General features: G+C 38.7%; 1 protein-coding gene and 1 long non-coding RNA gene across 3 annotated transcripts in view; one reads left to right on the forward strand and one right to left on the reverse strand.

The window, feature by feature from the left end:
- LOC105442604 overlaps positions 1 to 20,241 on the forward strand; it is a 41,449-nt gene extending 21,208 nt beyond the window's left edge. For both annotated transcript variants that reach the window (XR_004063326.1, XR_004063327.1), the window contains exons 15-18: positions 17,460 to 17,558; positions 17,989 to 18,064; positions 18,560 to 18,664; positions 19,074 to 20,241. This is a non-coding gene — a long non-coding RNA (apoptosis-inducing factor 3). The remainder of the gene's footprint in view (positions 1 to 17,459; positions 17,559 to 17,988; positions 18,065 to 18,559; positions 18,665 to 19,073) is intronic.
- Positions 7,804 to 14,406, reverse strand: LOC115922108. The gene is made up of 2 exons (XM_030980187.1): positions 11,814 to 14,406; positions 7,804 to 9,366 (listed from the first exon to the last, which is right to left on the reverse strand). The coding sequence occupies exons 1-2, from the start codon at positions 13,596 to 13,598 to the stop codon at positions 8,548 to 8,550; spliced, it is 2,604 nt and encodes an 867-aa protein (XP_030836047.1). The 5' UTR covers positions 13,599 to 14,406; the 3' UTR covers positions 7,804 to 8,547.
- Positions 20,242 to 20,943: the final 702 nt, after the last annotated feature.

Here is a 20,943-nt window from a genome sequence, read left to right on the forward strand (position 1 = left end):
ATCTCCAAGAGCCGCTGCCGTAGCGACACCAACGTCGTCGATTCAAGCTCCTCTTGTGCAATGCATTGAAGACGGCCTTCCCCAAACATAGCATCCCTGATGAGGTTCGTGACGAAATCTGTGACAATGCCTTTGAGCTCAGGAAATTGTTTGCGAAGTGGTTGCCGGTGATGGGGTCTGCGAGGTAGCAAATCGCTTAAGATCTCACGGATGCGTGGAGACGGGAATGGGTTGTCACTGGCGATGTCAGATGGTGGCGATGGAATAGGAGAAGGCCAGCGCTCCGAGACTGAGGAGCAGGTGACCATGGGAACTTGCTCGTCGGCAGCAGCTGCAATGTCATTGTTGTTGATGTCGGTTTGTTCTTTGAAGGATACATTAGTTGTCGCTCTGGATTCAGGAAGCAGCTGAACGGCGGTAGGACTCTACCTGCTCCAGCTCCACCAACAGGCACGCTCGGTTGAACAAAGGGGGATGACAGGAGCTCCGGTGGAGGGTAGAGAGAAGGGGCAGGCGACATCGAAGAACAGCAGTTGTTGTTCACGTCGAGGTATCCTTGCTGACATGACGGTGCTGCAAACCCCCCAGGAAAGTCACTCACTCCGTCGTGGGGCGGTAGGCAGCTCATCGGTGTTCCCCTTCTGGACTCAACAACTGGCCAGCAGACCTCGGGTAAGGGTGGGCTAACCCAAGGAGACAGCGGGAGAGGTGGGCGTTCAACCATCGCGTGTCGAGCGGGGTAGCCTAGAAGTTCAGCGCCGAAGAGCCAGCTGATTTCCCAGTCGTAGCTGTTGAACGCGGTCTCACGGCAGCACTGCCTCGGAGCGTTGCCATAAGAGATGGGAGGTAGATGGTTGGTAATTGTTGTCACGGCTCCAAACTCAGAGCTCACGGAAGTCATGATGAAAGCTGACAAAAATAGAGATACAATCGAACTTGATGAGTTAATGATAGAATGAAATCGAGCGTGGTACCTGAACGAACAATGAACACTCGAAAGATAATCATCTGGTTTTATCCTAATTCAATGCCCTGTATCCAGTGTGTGAAAAGCCATGTACAACAATTATGTAAACATACACACGTGGACACACTGAGCTCGTGCCTGGATCGCCCACCCAAACAAACTTCCTGATTGGTTTACTGCAAACACTGCCTGAGATGATTGGCTAGATTATATCACATGACTCCTGATTGATGGTTCACCTGGATGCTTGTCAATCATTCGGCACTTGTGGACCGAACTTTCCCACAATAGGCTGGGAACGTAAACAATAGTCCCCTTCCCCAATAAAGATAATCCCTCATTAATGAAGCGCGAAGAATAGCCTAATGCATAGTGCCAAGCCAAAAAGAGCGATTTGGATACTGGTAGTCGGTGAGATCTAAGCAGGCGGCGTGTTAGTAATGTTTCGGAATTCAGTGAATGCAGACATTTTGGAACTCTGCCATTTAATTCCTAGATGGGTCACTTACATTGTTTATGTTCATGGTGGTTTTTGTTGAGCTCCTCTTGAATAGGCGGATTAGGCAGTGGTGGTAGAGGAAAAGTCAAATCTTGATCCTTTTTTTCTTTTCTTGCCACGCGAAGCACAACTTTCATTGAAATGTAGATTTACGATCTAAATACAATTCGCGGACATTTTGATAGGTCATAATGATCGATGTGAAATGTGTGAAGAATTAGTAATTGCTCTTTAAAAAGTAAACATTCAATCTGGCCACACATACATTTTTTTAAATTTATTGTCTCTCTCTCTCTCTCTCTCTCTCTCTTTATGAAGGGCAACCACCTTTCCATACTAGATTGATTGCCGATTTGGTAGAGCTTTATATGTCTACCATCACCCACCCATCCTCCCAATGTCTGACCTCGACACAAGTTTTGTTTTACAATCCATTGCATTACCTTTCCCGTTTCTTCCTCTCAGTTTTGACTAGCTTTCTACCTTGTTCTCATCCCTTTTGTACAATTATTGTGTATCTGTTCTGTGAACGACATCTCAACATTTATAGTACATTAGATCTCTCTCCCCTCACTTCTCTCTCTTGCGATCTCTTTCAATCTTCTCATTCTTCTCTAAGCTCTCTCAATCCTTTTTCTCTACTCTCACCATTCCCTCTCTATACCTCTTTCATTTATCTAGCCCCTTCTACCCCATTGAACTGCTACATCTCGCTCTTCTCTATCCCATCTCTCTCTCTCTCTCTCTCTCTCTCTCCCTCTCTCTCAAGTTGGCTTACTCCTTCTCTCCATCACTCTTTATCTTCGAGTTACTTTTTAAAGAATACACAATTTAGGCCTAAGGGTTGGCGGGTTTTCTTTGTGTAGTCTAAAAAAAGGTTAGGTTTATCTAATTCCATCTCCCTGGTTTTACATCCCTCGATTTTAAATTTATAAACCCTATTCCTTTTATATCTGGTACATGTCTTTGTGCATCCGGTGTTTCTTTTCCCACTACCTAAACAATATAGATACCATGACGGACCGTGTTTATTTTTAAAAAGTGGCAATTTTCAAGCTCCTTTTGTTATCATGTATCCACACACCTGACCTGAAACTCAAAGAACGCCGTGCAACTCTTTTGTAAATACCCTTCTAATTGTTTGTTGTGATTGAGGGACTTGCTCCCATCGACGGATTAGCTAATCAGCTAACGTGGCAAATTATGTTCTCTATTTATGCTGTTTAATCCCATGTTAAATGAAGCACATTTATCAATGGGTGGGTATGGAAGGATCCCAAATAGGCCCTACATGTTATGATATACAGTGATTTTTGTTCTTTTCAAAAGCTCGTTTTATTATTGTGAAAGAAATGAATACGAAACTGTTAAATGCATGCGTAATCAGCTTTAAACAAGTTAAAAGTACAAATTAATTAATTCTACAGTATTTGTACACGTTTTTATAAAAACCTCATCTTCGAATATGACAGTTTACTCGTGCAGGAAAAGAAAAAAATAGCCCTATTATTACAAGACCAGCTTTTTATAGAGTTCTATGCAAAAAAAAAAGGTTTGAAAACAACAGGCGGCGTGTTTCTAATGTCTTAGAATTCAGTGAACGTGGACATTTTGGAACTCTCCGAATTAATCCCTAGATGGGTCACTTTTTGTTGAGATCCTCTTGAATAGGGGATTAGGCAAAAGGTGGTAGCAGAGGAAAAGTCTCTTGTAACTTTTCTTGCCACATAGGCGCAACAAGTTTCGATGGAAATGTAGATTTACGATCTAAATACAATTCGCGGACATGTTGATAGGTCATAATTATTAATGATCGGAGTGGAATGTGTGAAGAAGTGGTAATTGCTCTTTGAAAGTAAACATTCAATCAGGCCACACATACATTTATTATTTCTTTTCTCTCTCTCTCTCTCTCTCTCTGTCTCTGTCTATGCTCGGCAAGCAACAACTGTCCATAGCTAATTGATTGCCGATTTACCCTTTCCATCACCCACCCCTCCTCCGGTCCTCTCCCTCTCTAACCTTGACACAAGTTCTGTAGCCCCCCCCCCCCCCCTCCCCGCTCGACTTGCTCTTTCATCATTGTGAGAAATCTGATCTAAGATTGATAGGTAAAAATGACAAAAGGAATTTATTTGAAAAGTCGTAATTATATTCTCAGGTTCTGGGTAACCATTTTTTTATTGTACGTAATACGTATACTCTTCATGTTGAGAATTATCCTTCCTTCGTGTTTGGATACCATAATACTATATTACAATTTTAGTGCCATCAATAATTTCGTTTTCTTTCTCTCTCTCTCTCTCTCTCTGTCTCCCAACTATATCTTACACCCACGTGTGCCAATGGTGTTGATGACGGGGAAGGGGGGAGGGGGGGGGGGGGGGGGTCCAACCAAATCTCTCAATAATGACTCCATCCCCGAAAAAGGGAAGGGTTTTTTCTTCTTTTTTTTTTTCTCAGCAAGAGAGAGGGGGAGAGCACACACACAAAAGGGTTTTCAACATGGCTAGAACTTTGAATTAAGTCATGATTTCTAAAACTAAAATGATTCAATTTGCTATCCTGTTATGTGTTTTCCCTCTTTATTCCCATTCTTTGCACCATTTCAGCTTATTCGGTTCCAATTCTTTAACTCGGAGTCTACCCATTCTTAATCATTTAACCCCTCATTCTTATCAATATTGGTCAGTTTACCGCCCATATCCCGTTACGATCTTCCCGGCATATTCCTGATGAGCGTTCATCGCCTGCATTGGCGTTGGAATTGGAGAACCATCCTTTTGTTATACCACGCTCAAATCGGGGCTCAAATAAACATTCTATTGTCTAATAATCCCATCTTTCCGGTATCTTCCCCCTGACAGTTTCGAACAACCCCTCTATCTTGTTCTTATCCTTTTCCACCCGTATGTCAACACAATTGTTTATCTGTTTCTATGCACGACATCGTAACGTTTATACATTGGACAGAATATTATTGTCCATAATAATTCACCAGACCTCCTCCCCCCCCCCCCCCCCACTTATAGGCATTACCCATTTTATCCTTCTCTCTCTCTCTCTCTCTCTCTTATTACAATCTTTCAATCTACTCGGCCTTCTCTACTCTCGCCATTCCCTCTGTTCCCATTCAATTTGCGTGCAGATTTTCCTCACTACCGTCACTTCGTGAAAACAGGGACGAAATAATACTCACAAAAAATAATAATCTAGCCCCTCCTTCTACCCCACTGAAGGCTACATAACTACCCATGCTCTTCTATCCCTGTTCTATCTCTCAATGCTACCCTCGCCCCTCTCTATCCCCTTCCCATTTTTCTCTTCCCATACCTCTCTTCTTCTCTGTCCCATGCACTTCTCCCTCGTTTGCTCTTACCCCCTCTCTCTTCTGCCCAACTGAACTGCAATATAGTAATAGATATATATATATAGATATATATCTTCAAACCTCGCCCTCTCCATCGCATTTCTCTCTTTCTATCTCAATGTGGCTTTCTCTCCTCACCCTCCATCTCTTAGATTCATCTTCGAGCTCCCTTTAACAAAAAATGTATCCAACAAAGGAAAGAATAAGTAAACCGATTGTTTTATTAGTCGTAGGTTTAAACAAATGTAAGGTTTATATTAATCTTGAATTTTTTTAAAGTTCTGTTACAACCCTATTTCTCTTATATCTGGTCTTTGTGTTTCGTTTCTTTTCCCACTTCGAAAAAAACAACACAGAAGCCATCGGATGTAAAAGGATCATTTTCAGCTTTCAGGCTCCTTTTGTTATCATGTATTGACAGCACTCCTTTGTAAACGTCCTTCTAGGATAAAGGGACGTAATGTTCGTCAATGGATTATTTAATTCTCAAACGTGGCACAAAGGCATTCAATAATGCTGTTTAATCCTATGTAAAATTGATTTCTGTTATTTCTATCAATGAAAGGATATCAAAGATTGTTGTTTGTTTTATAAAAACTTGTTTTATTATGAAAGAAATGAATACAAAACTATTGAATGCGTGCGTTATCAGCTTTAAATTTTTTTTCAAAAAATCTCAATAACAAAATCTACAGTAATTTATCCGTTTCATAAAAACCTCTGATCGAATTTGAAATTTAACTTGTGCGGTTACATAAATAATAGGTATATAATATATACGCCTATTATTAAAAGAACAGCTTTTCATATTCTATGAAAAAATGTTTTGTAAACAACAAAATTACATAAAACTAAATTTCTACCAATGACGAAACAAAGTCGAAAGCTTAGTAAATAATTGCTATAGTTTCCGTTTTCACATCGTTTCATGAAAAGTGTGTGAAATGCATAGGCCTATACGACTAGGCCTATTTGAAAAGAACAATGTTATAGTTCATTATTATGCTTCTTAACACGTTCTGCAAAAACAAAAACAAAACAAACGTGCATTATTATAGGTATGATGAGAACCTTGGAGCATCATATTCAAGTACCAAATCTACTGCATTTGATTTGGGTCCAATTCTTTCTGGGGTTTACCCATTCTTCATTGTTTACCCCTCAGTAATATCATAGACCTACCAGTGGTAGTTTACCGCCAATATACCGCGATGATCTTCCCATGAAGAGCGTTCATCGCCCATTGGCGTTGGAATGGGAGAACCATCCTTTTGTTATACCACGCTCAAATCGGGGCTCAAACATTCTATTTTTCCCGTATCTTCCCCCTGTCCCGTATCTTTCCCCCTGTCAGTTTCGAACAACCTTTCTATCTTGTTCTTATCCTTTTTTCCATCCGGATAAAATAGGCCCACTTTGTTTATCTGTTCTATACATTAGCTAGAATTATCCATAATAATTCAGAACCCCCCCCCCCCCCTTTACCCTTTTCTCCATCTCTCTCCCCTCACTTCAATCTCTTACAATCTTCTCTACGCTCCTCCCTCTCATTCTCTACTCTCGCCATTCCCTCCCAAGCACTTTCATTTCACCCTCCATCTCTTAGATTCATCTTCAAACTACCTTTTAAAGCTTATCTGCCGTAGTTTACAGGAGGGATTATTAGACTGCCCTGCAAGGTCACTGGACAGGTGGTTATCTCATCAACTCAGTTCTCAGTTAACATAAGAAAAAGAGGATCATGGGGGACCAATGGTCACCGATTAGGCATTGTTTGTTATATAGAGGGCGCAAGTAGCTACAAGTAGTGCAGTGGGCCTTTAAAATACACAATGTACATTAACAAAGGAAAGAGAAAGTAAACGGATTGTCTTATATAGTGGTCGTCAGTCGAAAATGTAAAAGTTTATCACTTGGTTTTAAACCCTATTCCTTTTATATCTGGCCTTTGTTTCTCATTGACATTACCCCTCACACATTATGTAGACCAAAACAATGCAGATACCATGGATCGAGTTTATTTATAAGAAAGGTTATTTTCAGCTTATCAGCTCCACACACCTAAAACGGAAATGCGATGTTATTTGCTCATAAGAACGCTGGGCTACTTTATTGTAAACACCCTTCTGTTGTTTGTTGTGATTGAGGGACTTGCAGCCATCGACGGATTACCTAATCCGCTAACGTGGCATAATGATAGGTTCTCTATAATGCTGTTTAATCCCATGTAAAATGTAAAGAAAATTGTATCAATAGGTGAGTATGGAAGGATACCAAATAGGCCCTACATGTTACGTACATTTATTGAAAAACAGTGATTTTTGTTCTCTTCAAAAACTCGTTTTATTATGAAAGAAATAAATACAAAGCTTTTAAAAGCATGCACAATCAGCATAAACAAGTTCAAATAACAATCTTCATAACAACATCTACATTAGTTATACCAGTTTCATAAAAACGTTACCATCGCCGGAACATGACATTTTTTTACTCGTGGGGCTAGCATAATTAATAGGTATACCCCTTTTACTACAAGAACATCTTTTCATATTTATATTCGATGAAAAAAGGGTTTGCTTTTGAAAAAATAACATAAAACGAAATTCCTATCAATGGCGAAGTAGTAAATCCTAGCTAGCTTTCGTTTTCACATTGTTTCATACTTTCATTCAAAATGTGCAGAATGCACACTTGTGTGAAAAGAACAATTTTACGGATCATTATCAAGCTTCTTTACAGTTTACAAGTTCTGGAAAAACAAAACAGATAACATACGTGCATCATTTACGTAACAAGTCTACATAGTTAGAAACAGGTACATGATCGCATTTCATCTTCATATCACTTCTGGGAATGGCGAAGAACGAACACATATAATCCATCTCCGAACACGTACATTCCAAAAAATCGTCGAGCAAACATATCCTGCTTGATGTAAGAAAGGGGGCAAAAGGGATCTTCCTCTCGAAAAAATAACAATCATGGCGATTATAAAGGTAATCGTCAACAAGGAATCATAACATAACTAATGACATGCAGCCAATTATGATATTATTAAACAACTCGGTAAGAAAACAACTAAAATCCGTAAGCATAAATACTAAATCATCAACTTCAACTTCTAAACCATCGACGAATAATGTTCATGGCTAAGAGTCGGAAACCGTTTCATAGAAAAGGATGGATCGAATCGAGGACGATCTCAGCTATCTGCTTAGTCGTGTAAAACATATAATTATCTGCAAGAATGACAGTTCCACATGCACTGATCATGGAAATAACTACCACCCCAGTTCCCCACCCCCTTTAACACAAAATATAGTAATGGTTCTTTCATCAATTTGTCTGAATTTGAAGAAATTAATCAACGAGAAAACGCATAGGATGGGCTCTGATAGTGTAATCCGGTATTTACTGTAGACCCTGTACATTCCTTTAACTTTTATTCTCCCAAGTAAAATTCGCCTTCGTGTACGCAATCCTGTTATAATTAAGCCCATTTTTCACCTAGGTACGAAAAAAGGTAAAATATAATTGGTTCAGATACATATCTGACTTATCTGTGTCATGTATGCCGGTATTAAGTTGAAAAATCGTAGTCATATCGCTCCGAGTTTTAGCACAAGGCGATTACTGTCCGTTCACCGTTTTGACGTCGGATGCGGGTATTTAAACACAACACAAAAGTCCTTTAACATACGAAATCTGACTTTAGATGTTCTGAAAACTCTCGTCGATGACCATGATATCATCATCAGAGTCGTAATCGTTACACATAGCGGGCTCACTTGAAGGGTCATTCGCGACATCATTCCCTTTATCCTTTGCCGCCGCGATTTCTGGTTGGAAGTCCGACGATTTGACAGGTGGCTCGTTTGCATCAGAACCATCAGCCGACGAAGATTCGCAGAATGTTTTGCTCAATCTCACTTCGTCTTCTGCGATGTCGTGTGCGTCCATGAGCGATTGGAACATCGAGCCGCCGGTAGAAATGTCGTAGACAAAGGAAGTCACTGCGTCATTGTCGAGTGGACGACGTTGAGAGTCTTGCGACTTTTCGGCGCGATTCCTCCTCGAAGAAGCCATAGATCGCTCCTTGGATGTGTTATTCACAAATTTCATCATTGACAGTAAGATTGGTTCCGCGGGTGCCTTCAGAAACTCAAAATCAGAATCTTTCATGATGGAACTCGGGATCGAATCCGCAAGTCTATCCGGAAGCTCGGCGGTATTTCCTTTCGAGACAGAATGTGAGACCGAATCCATCGCTCCGCCCGCACTAATTTCTTGCAACAAAGGCTGCGTTAAGGACGAAGCTACCATTGCCGTCGGTGTCATGATTGCCTTTGCCCGATCGAAGTCGACTTTGTTGCGCATTGTCTTCTTCACCCGACTTACGAATTTTCTAAGTGTAGTGATGCCAATACCACCGCGCTCTTTCATCCCTGGAATGCACTCGACGATGATCTTTCGGATGAATGGTACAGTCATCATGGGTGTGGTTGATGAGCGTGATGCCGACGTGCTTGTCTGCAATTGAAGAAAAAAAAGAGTCCATAAAAATAAGCTTGAGCTTTGGTAAATATGAAAAATTAATTCTCACGGAATCAAACGAAACTTACACTGAATGTTCAAGATTACAAATAAATGACATAAATTATGCTATAAAACGAGTATAGTATAGTGGCTGAGTAATGAGCATTATACCCTTTTCTAACTGCACCGATTTTCATCGGATGCATCCGGACGCATCCGATGAAAGTGCCAGTTAGAAAGCAACAGAGGAGAAAAAGGCGATTAAATAGCCGATGAAAAGAAGAGAAATAGGCGATTAAATTCTCCTGCTCTAGACCAGGAGAAATTCTCATTCTATCGGTGTGACACCGATGAAATGTGCAGTTAGAAAACGTTCGGGAGAAAAGGGCGATTAAAACAGCGATTAAAATGGTCAAAGGTCGCAGTATACGCGCGCTTTACCGTAACCAGCTGTGTTTGTTGACTTATGGTTGAACAAGCTGCATGCTAGCTAGATGGAGCGCGGGCTTAATAATTACGTAATAATTCTTCACTTCCGGCAAGGGCTCGCCACAGCGAGTGAATTTCACCGGCAGTTAGAAACCGACAGGGGGAAAACTGCGGTTTCACCTTTGTTTACATATGGAAAATGCAATCGGTATTTTCATCGGTGTGACTCCGATAGAGTGCAGTTAGAAAAGGGTATAAGAAGGTACCGGTCAGGAAATCATGTAAGTAGGCCCGACACCTTCTATTAGGTTCATGGCTTAACACAGGTCACTTAGCGCAAATGGGAGTTGTGGTTTTTATTGAAGATGCCCAGTAAGTTTTTGTGCGTTAATTCACTTGTTCAAACAACTAATCTACTGCAGGATAAACAATCCAGAACAGATCCTCTCAATAAGTTCCTCGTCCCCGCCCTGCCGCCCACCTCCTTTTTTCTCCACGTTTTACTATTCAGGAAGAAAAAAGAAAGCCCCCCCCCCCCCCCAATAAAAAAAAAGAGCCTGTGGTATATATTTTGTTTAAATAGGTTCTTAAGTGATACAACTATTTGTTTTGTCATACATTGCATCAGTATACCGGTACTCATATAGCACAATGTGATCACATATGCTTGTAACTATAATTAGCAGTGAAAAAAAATACACGGGGGCTCGGGGCGACTTAGCGCCCTAAAATAAAAAGAACCCCAACAAATTTGCAGAGTTCAATGCAAAAAAATTAAAGAGTGTTATTTTCATGCAAGCAAGCTTGAAAAGTAGCCCCCGAAATTGTTAAAGTATTTTTCCCCCTGATAATTAGCATGGCAGCCATCCGAGGAAAAAAGTTGCAAAATAGTAAATAGTAATGCCCTGCCTGACAGTGCCTCCTTTTGTTTTAAAGTCCGGACGAGAAACACATTTATTTATTTATTTGGCCTTATCAACCTCATATGAAGTGGACAGTGGTTAGCAAATTTCTGTTTTTCACACGATTACTTAATTTCTCGGGAAATAATAGGTTCTTCTTGAAAGTTATGTATCAAGACGATTTGATCGTAATAAAGCTCATAATGTCTAAAACGTCATAAGTTTAAACTTTGTTCACGATTTGATCGTAATAAAGCTCATAAAGTCTAAAGAGTCATCTAAGTTAAAACTTTGTTTATGTGTCAGGTCGAATAAATGACAATGGGTAACTAGGCCTACTGGCTATAGAGGTTATCGATATGCACAATGTAATTTATTGTTCTGGAATCTATATTGAGTTGATTATTACTGATCCATACAGATTTAGTGGTATTGTATTGTTTAGGAAAAAAAGTTATTTAAACTTCAAAAGGTTGATATGAAGAGATAACTTGAAATGTAAGCCAAAACTTTCATTAAATTTGACATCCTTTAACTTTTACAAAACTTCTACTTTCGTACACTTATTACATTATATTGACAAGGTTTTTAGAATCATGTTAGTAAAAACACAATTTTCTCGTTAGAAAGTGAAAATTACTAATACATGTACAAACAACTTTGATGTAGTCCTGTGAAAAAGAAATATGTTGTCAATTGATAAGGATATCTACCTTTTTTCAACGAGTTAGTATTTTGCGTCAAAATAACAATTTATATTTAATAGATGAAACGGTCGGCTCTATAATCCTGTTATAAACTCCTTGGGATAAAAAAAATTCTTCTTGAAATCCTATTAATTTAAAGCCTATTTATCATGTTTGAATATAGACTCTAGAGATAATAAATATATACATGCTCTATTCAATAAATTCATTATCAGCCAATTATTGAACGGAAGTGCCTTTACTGGCTTTAGATCTACCAAATTCTGTATCGCCATTTTCAAAATCATAACTAGGTCTAGATCTAGTACTAGACCTAGGCCCATTTTTGCCGCAGATCTCATTTTCGTCATTAATGAAGAACATTGAAATAAAAAAAAAAGTCATGTAGACCTACACTATTTACCTGCTCATGATTAAGGCACCAGAAGATGACGGGTAAGAGATCCGGGAACTGGTCCACCAGGAGCCTTCGTGTGCTACTAGTATTTGGACCTCGTTTGCGGAGTGGAACCTTCTGCTTGTCACCGTCAGCACTGCGAGGTCGATCGTCTTCGCGGCTAGGATAGCAACGACGATAAATATGTGGAATATCCTCCGTCGCGTCACCATGGTAACCATACGGCAAGGAGTGCGATGTCGGTCGAGAACATAGGATACTGCCAGGCGCTGGGTAGTAGCCACAGGGAGAGTGGGCGTGGTAGCCTGGAGTAGGATGAGGTTGGTATCCAAAGGGAAAGTGGCCTGTATACTCAGGAGGAGGGTAGGAGGGATACTCGGGTGGAGGGTAGGCCGGTGGGGGGTAGACGGGATAGATGCGAGGATACAAGGAGGATTGATGGTCATCTGGAGTAGAAAAGTTATTGGTGGCAACAGCAATACTAGATGCAGAGTTCGTCACAACTCTCGAGAAAGACTCGTCATATTTGTCACAGTTCTGGGATGTAGTTGGGGGAAATGATGTCTGCGAAGATGTTTTTAGAGTACTGTCCATCTTTGATGCCGAATTCATGACCATGGACGCAGTTGAGGGCGCGGTTACTTCATGATCAATACCCTTGCCGACAGCTTCGTTGACAAGCGTGGTCAGCCAAGCTGACGCTACCATCTCGACTGGGTATGCCCGATCCTCTCCACTAGGACTAGGAGTAGGAGCCGACTTCATTTTACTGGCGATGGGCGCCGATGAGACCAACCTAACCGAATTCGCGCCCTCGTCGACGGATCCTGGCATGGCAGATTTGAATGATTTCAAAGGTGGCTGAAAAGGGCCTGGACATACCAACGGCGCATTCATGCACATGGTCCATGAAGTACTGGTAGAACTAGAAGAAAATTGATCCGGTTCGGTATTTTGAAGAAGATCAGGCGTGGGGTACAGCATTGTGTTATCATGGTTATTTTGTAATGAGACTGGACTGTAGCATCCATGACTGTAGCCATGACATCGACAGTACTGTGGACATGGTTTCACCGATTCGACAGGTGACATGAAGATGGGCAAAGCGTCAATAGCAACCGAAACCGAAGTCGAAGTTGACGTCGAGCTGGGCAATGAAATTGTAGACGATGAGACTTCATCAATGCCATCAAAGCTGGTCAGGCTTGAGCCCGGTTGAGCACAGCCTGGTTGAGCATGGTAATTTAGATCTTTGGATCTGCTACTATCCTCATCAAGTTGACGACTTGCTGCTAACGGATAGCGCCATGAATTTCGACTTACATCGACCTCATCGTACGTGGTATTCGATGTCGCTATAATATTCTCAGAACAGTCACTGGTCGAGACGACTTGGCCCGTGGAACGAGTGTCGCATGATAACAAATAGCCCGATCCTACAGAGGCGAACTGATGTGGATGGTTAGGCCTAAACGTGACATCATCGACTCGGGAATCGCTTTCAACGAGGTTTTGGTCCGACGCCGCCACCGTCTTATTACATGGATAACTGAGACCGCTACTCCAGGGTGTAGGCAAGCTCCCCAAGGCCGTTAGAGGAGAGGGGAATGTGCTGTTGGGCTTTGCTGCCGAAGGCGAAACCCAGATTGTCGACTTTGACGACATCTCAAATGAAGTCTTGCTCGTAGTCGTACCCGTAATATCCATACTAATACTATCATGAGATATCAACTGTAACAGTTTATCACCTGTTTGTCCCAACACAGACCTATCATTTTCCAATGAAACCATGATTGCTAATTTGTTTAGTTATTTACAAGACCTTATTTCACAGTAGGACCAGGTATAGTAGGACGCATGTATTTGCCTCAACTCCGTTGAATTGTGTGTATGCATTAATTATACATGAAGATCAGAACAATGTATATGTAACACGTGTGTTTGATGTCTTATGTTCAAGCGCGCGCGCCAAAGAGAGGAGGAGAGAGAGAGAGAGAGAGCGGGAGAGAGAGAGAGAGTGATGAGCTGTCGGCTTTCGAAGTTTATTTGAACATGTAGCGAGATACAATCCTCGTGGGAAACGTTGAAGATAGTAGTGGGCAATACTAGTAGTCTAAAAGTGTAGACGCTTTGGGGGTCTTTTTTTTCCAGAGTGTAGACTAGTAGCACTAGGAGAAAAAAAAAGAGAAACATATTGCAGGGGATAGTCCGCATTGCTCCTGAAGTTCAAAATTCATAAAGGCCTATTAATCAACGGATTCGAGAAAGGTACTCTCTTGAATAAGCTTAGGATTATAGCATTTGTTTCTTCTTCTCCGTCTAGTATCATGACATGGACCTACTACCCCGACTGGGTCTAGAATCTAAGTAGTAGACCATCATCTACTTCATCAACTTGCCGACTGCCAAACAACATCCCCCAGTAAAACACAAAACAATACTCGCTTGATATCTCTAATATGTTGAGTCCATGATAAAATAAAGACCAAAATGTATCACAAGTTCACAACCATGAAATTTTCCAATATATTTTCTGCATCTGTAGCCTGTAGGCATATCATAACGTTCAGTATCATTTGTGATGGCTACCCTCCCCCTCTCTCTCTCTCTCTCTCTCTCTTTCTCTCGCTCTTTCTATTAATTTCTCTCTCTCCCTCCCTCCCTCTCTTTCTCTCCCCCCCCCCCCCCCCTCTCTCTCTCTCTCTCTCTCTCCTCTCTCTCTCTCTCTCTCTCTCTCTCCTGGCCGGGGCCACCTGCTAACCATTCACATGAATATTTCATCCAACTCATAAACCCCACAGACCACTCTCGCCATCAAGTGTCCTTGTACCAAATTTGAAAGGTTGTGAACCGGATTGTTAACATTATGTCATAACAAGAAGTTCTTGGTCATAACAGGGACATGCTCCTTGGTCATATTTATAAGAAGCGGAGTGTAGGTCCATGGTGATGACCCCCTCCTCATTTAATTGATATTCTTGTGTGAGTTGGGCCAATTTCAAGTGACTGGCTAATTAACTCTAATACAGGCCAAACAACTAAGGGTGCGTTTAATCGACACTTTTTCACCCTAGAATCACGGTTTCTAAAGACGTTTAGTTTAAAACGCAATGCGTTCAAGCGATTTTTTCGTCGGTCGTAAAAATAAACGTGTTTGAAAACACAAACATGAAACGCTGAAAAAGATGCGTTTTGTATCATGATTCAAAAGAATCACGGTCGCTAAAATTCGATTGAACGGACGGAGTTCTCAATCATGATTGTATGACGAAGCCTCTTCCGGTTTGGGAAAAACCGCGCGCCCGCTTTGCATGCAATTTGCGTTCACTATACCATCGTGGCCTGTTCCGTTATGTTATTCATTGTTTTTCCTTCTATCATTTTCTCTTTCTGTCTTTCCTTATGTTATTCTTTGTTTCTTCCTTCTATTCTTATGTTATTCTTTGTTTTTTTTCCTTCTATCACCTTTTCTTATGTTATTCTTTGTTTTTATCATTCTATCATTTGCTCTTTCTGTCTTTCCTTATGTTATTCTTTGTTTCTTCCTTCTATACTTATGTTATTCTTTGTTTTTTCCTTCTATCACCTTTTCTTATGTAATTCTTTGTTTTTGTCATTCTATCATTTGCTCTTTCTGTCTTTCCTTATGTTATTCTTTGTTTCTTCCTTCTATACTTATGTTATTCTTTGTTTTTTCCTTCTATCACCTTTGCTCATGTAATTCTTTGTTTTTATCATTCTATCATTTTCTCTTTCTGTCTTTCCTTATGTTATTCTTTGTTTCTTCCTTCTATTCTTATGTTATTCTTTGTTTTTTTTCCTTCTATCACCTTTTCTTATGTTATTCTTTGTTTTTATCATTCTATCATTTTCTCTTTCTGTCTTTCCTTATGTTATTCTTTGTTTCTTCCTTCTATACTTATGTTATTCTTTGTTTTTTCCTTCTATCACCTTTTCTTATGTAATTCTTTGTTTTAAGCATTCTATCATTTGCTCTTTCTGTCTTTCCTTATGTTATTCTTTGTTTCTTCCTTCTATACTTATGTTATTCTTTGTTTTTTCCTTCTATCACCTTTTCTTATGTAATTCTTTGTTTTAAGCATTCTATCATTTGCTCTTTCTGTCTTTCCTTATGTTATTCTTTGTTTCTTCCTTCTATACTTATGTTATTCTTTGTTTTTTTCCTTCTATCACCTTTTCTTATGTAATTCTTTGTTTTTATCATTCTATCATTTGCTCTTTCTGTCTTTCCTTATGTTATTCTTTGTTTCTTCCTTCTATACTTATGTAATTCTTTGTTTTTATCATTCTATCATTTTCTCTTTCTGTCTTTCCTTATGTTATTCTTTGTTTCTTCCTTCTATTCTTATGTTATTCTTTGTTTTTATCATTCTATCATTTGTTCTTTCTGTCTTTCCTTATGTTATTCTTTGTTTCTTCCTTCTATACTTATGTTATTCTTTGTTTTTTTCCTTCTATCACCTTTTCTTATGTAATTCTTTGTTTTAAGCATTGTATCAATTTCTCTTTCTGTCTTTCCTTATGTTATTCTTTGTTTTTTCCTTCTATCATCTTCTCTTATGTTATTCTTTGTTTTTTATAATTCTATCACTTTCTCTTATGTTATTCTTTGTTTTAATCATTCTGTTACTTTCTCTTTCTATCTTTCCTTATGTTATTCTTTGATTCTTCCTTCTTTCACCTTCTCTTATGTTATTCTTTGTTTTAATCATTCTATCACTTTCTCTTTCTGTTCTTCCTTATGTCATTCTTTGTTCCTTCCTTTTTCACATTCTCTTTCTGTCTTTCCTTATGTTATTCTTTGTTTCTTCCTTCTATTTTTATGTTATTCTTTGTTTTTTCCTTCTATTACCTTCTCTTTTGTTATTTTTTGTTTCTTCCTTCTATTCTTATGTTATGCTTTGTTTTTTCCTTCTATCACCTTTTATGTAATTCTTTGTTTTAAGCATATTCTATCACTCTCTCTTTCTGTCTTTCTGTCTTTCCTTATGTTATTCTTCGATTCTTCCTTCTTTCACCTTCTCTTATGTTATTCTTTGTTTTAATTATTCTATCGACTTTATCTTTCTGTCTTTCCTTATGTTATTCTTTGTTTCTTCCTTCTATCACCTTCTCATTCTTTGTCTTATTATTGCGATCTATGCTCAAAACAGCAGTCGACAGTCGGCCGTAAACAATTCCAGAAAGCGCGCGCCGAAGTTCCTGGGCCATACTGCGCAGTGTGATGCGCAGTGGTTTGGCTCGCAATGAGCTAGAATCAGCGTTGATGAAAAATCGCTTGAACGCAAACCGCAGTGACCTTGCTTTTTGTAACGGCGTTTTGAATTGTGATTCATGTTTGTGATTCTAGCTTCGAAAATTCGATTGAACGCACCCTAAATAGGCCTAATTCAATACCTTTATAATTATTCCTGGTAATCATTCTCATAAAAGACTCTTCTCTTGTCGAGACCCAGTCTTCCATATGTATGTGCATAGGGTAACATATCTTTCTCATAACATAACATTAAAATTGGAGAACATTATATTATATTTGTATTATCATTTATTTATTATTATTGTTATTATTATTACTATCATCATTATTTGTATTATTGTTATTACTAATGTTATTATCATCATTATTTACAGGTCGTGTGGCAGCCCTCAATATTCTTGGACAGAAGGTCGAGATGGAGACGGTACCATTTTTCTGGACCCAGATTTTTGGCAAAAGTGTCAGATATGCAGGTAAGAAAGGTGTGATGGTGATATGATTGCCTGCAAATATAAATATATCTATTTGTCAAAAAAAAACAAATAAGTTAATGCCCCTCTCCAAACAGAGGATGGACTTTCACGAACCAAGGTATAGGGTATTGATTCAAAGAATATGTACGTCAAGTAAAAAAACATTTGGAAATGTGAGTATTCCCGTAGGATAATGTCAGTTGATGGAAAATCATACTTTTCGATACATTATTAAAACATTCCTAATTTCATTGTTAAATCGGGTACCTATTTTGTTTTAATTGAGTTGTTGGATTTAGGTACAAATTTATTTTTATTTCAATGAAGTAATAACTTTTTACATTTTTGACCAATTTCTAATCCCCCCCCCCATTCTCTCTCTCTCTCTCTCTCTCTCTCTCTCTCTCTCTCTTCTTTTTCTTTCCATCAGGATTCAATGAAGGATTTGAGGATGTTATTGTTACAGGTGATCTAAATGAACTCAAGTTTGTAGCTTATTACATCAAGTGAGTCATCATTTTTTTTTCACAAACTTTTCTTGTCTACTTTTAAAGACATAATCTTAGCAGTCTCTATGTTAATTGCATCATAATTTGCTTACACCCCAGAGTTGATGTGTATTCATTCTTAATATTGCACACAGCAAAATATGATGATCCATCAAAAAAAGAAAAGAAAAAAGGAATTGAGGCTTGACTTCTAGACACTTAAAGCACCAATGTTCTATGTAAATGTTTGCAATTGTGCTAACTGCTACTTCTCATTCTTTATTTATATCTTGTACAATCTAATCATACTGTTGAATGTTTAAATGATATATTCTGCCATATTAATGGATTCAGTCTTGTAGTAGATTTTGTTATTCTTTTAATTTCTGTGTATGGTATGAATTGTAAAAATACCATGTAAAAACTTCTTTGTGGTTTTCAAACATTGGGTGAAAAGAGAAATGAATGAATGAATAATTCATATCGTTGTAATATTATATTGCACACACCCAGGGACGAGACTGTGGTAGCCATGGCTAGTATGAACTCTGACCCCATCGTGTCACAGTTTGCCGAGCTGCTAGCAAGTGGAAGGGAGCTGAGTAAATCAGAAATACAGTAAGTATACTTTTCATGTTTACAAAGTAAAAATAGTAAAGTACCCGATAGTATGATGCAATATTGGCAACAGCTCGTTTGAAAAAGTTTGGGCAGAGTAAAGCGGATAAACACAGTTTTCTCTACAAATTAGCATAGTAAATCTAAAGTTATATCCTTCTATATATGATTCAATGCATTAAACATATCTGAGAGGGAGAAAAAGATTAAACAGCTAGAATTGTTTCATTGATGCTCTTGACAAGTGGCATATATTGAGGGGCATGGGGCGCAACAAGGAGGGAGAGAGATAATGAGCGAGAAAGGGAAGGAATGTGGAAGTAAATGGTAGAACTCCCTCCTACTTCTTCCCTCTGGTCATGCAATGGCCTTGCTGATCTCATATATCCCTTCTATCTCTTAACTTCAGGTCTGATCCAAGTCAATGGTCAAGCAAGTTATGAAGTCCCACCAGTCTATTAAAGACTCTCAGCCTTTATGCTGCTACATAACATACCGTTACCATCAAGACCACCGAGTCGTCAGTCAACTGATCATCGGAGCCAATCAGCGATGAGCATTATCATCAATCTGAGTGCCAAGCAATGAGAGACCATTAATATACAGCTTCTTTTTCTTTAAGAATCCATGTCAACTCATAACTTATGTTTACAAATTTATATATCTGTAAAAAGCCTTTCTGTGATCATTCATCTTTGCAGTAAAAACACAACCCCAGAACAATTTTCTTTGGAAGCCCTGAATTTTTAAAGCAATTTCTTTGTTAGTGAAATCTTATCTGTAATCTAAAGAAGAAATCTGTACTACAAACATTGTATTTTGAACAGGAAACTTTTTTCCATACTTATTGGCTTAAATACATGAAAGAGGTTCAATTTTCACCGTGGTCTGAATCATTTCTTATGAAGATTTAAAACCATGAATTAGGATCAACCTCCATCCTATGTTTACTTTTTTTCTCTCTTTGATGTTCTGGTGGTTCTATTGCTGAATTTCATAAATTTGTACAGCCACAAGACTGATCAATGGCAGTGACATTGCCTTAGATGTGATCTCCTGTAAAGCATGGCATTGTTTCAAATCTAAATCCCACAAGGCAATGGAAGCTGATACAGCATTATTTTGGTTCACTGTAATGACTGTATGTTTGATTTGAAATTGCAATTTCAAACCTCAGATCATAATATTCAGCCGTTTACAACTAGCCATATTGAATTGAGATCATGACACATAAACCCTCATTATGCTTTGATGTGTAACAAATAAATGTATGTATATTTTATATGTTTTATTGTAATATGTTTGATAAAGGTCTGCCATGTTTGATTTTTTACTGTTCCTAAAAAAAACAAGTAACTTGGACTCACTTAGTACTACCGTAACCCTTTGTTTTTTTCCATGAATAGAGGCAATTGTAAAATGAAGAGGTCAACTATTGATTCTACACGACATTGTTGAGATACTATAGGATATCAAAATATAACCTTGATTATAGCCAGTTCAACGTGATCCACCGCAGTACTTTGTTTATATTCATTGTACAAGTGGGTAGAAGTGAGAAAGCAACTAAAACAAAAGAGGGAATTTTTGTATTTACTTCAGATTTTCTTGTGTGTGTTTTTATAGAAATATTCATATTTTAAGTATTCAGTTATATGTACTAAAGTGATTACTGTGTTAACTGGTACTGTATCTCTCTCTCTTCTCCATCTGCCCCTCCTTCCCCCCCCCCCCCCCTCTTCTTTCTCTCTCTCTCTCTCTCTCTCTCTCTCTCTCTCTTTTACTTCCCAAATCATATCATATTCATCTTTTGAAATGATAACTTTACAAGTATAATTGAAAATAATATATCTGGCTTTCTACAACCCCATTAACTAAAAATAAATAGACAATGGCTCATTTCTCTTCTCTCTTTTTTGACATGGCTCATTACAACCATCAACTGAGAAGGAGTTGGGTTAAAAAATGACATGTTATTTGCATGTTATTTGTAAATAATGTAAAAATATGATGTGAGAGACTGCATGGCAGCCCCAGTATTAACCCATGTGTTTTTCAATGTATGTACAGGAACCACTTTTGTGTTAAATAAATAAATCTCTTTCTTATGTGCCTTATCAAATAGCAACTATGCATTGCATGTAAATTCTCTTTCACACATACCGGTGTTATGATCATGTGTAAATAAAAGGCTAGTGGGGCGAGGACAAAGTATCCACAGTATGCTCATAACAATGTTCCTTGCGCATACTCACTAACCATGTGTTATGAGATTAAGA

The sequence above is a fragment of the Strongylocentrotus purpuratus genome, unplaced genomic scaffold (genome assembly GCF_000002235.5).
Source record: "Strongylocentrotus purpuratus isolate Spur 01 unplaced genomic scaffold, Spur_5.0 spur5_contig_818, whole genome shotgun sequence".
NCBI classification, from domain to species: Eukaryota; Metazoa; Echinodermata; class Echinoidea; order Camarodonta; family Strongylocentrotidae; genus Strongylocentrotus; species Strongylocentrotus purpuratus.

What these genes read in the sequence shown, in the direction of transcription:
- LOC115922108 (XM_030980187.1), bottom strand. Translation starts at nt 13,598, where the DNA reads ATGGTTTCATTGGAAAATGATAGGTCTGTGTTGGGACAAACAGGTGAT. An exon ending in GGTGCCTTAATCATGAGCAG is followed by an intron (nt 9,367 to 11,813) that starts GTAAATAGTGTA and finishes CTTCAATTGCAG; the next exon opens with ACAAGCACGTCGGCATCACG.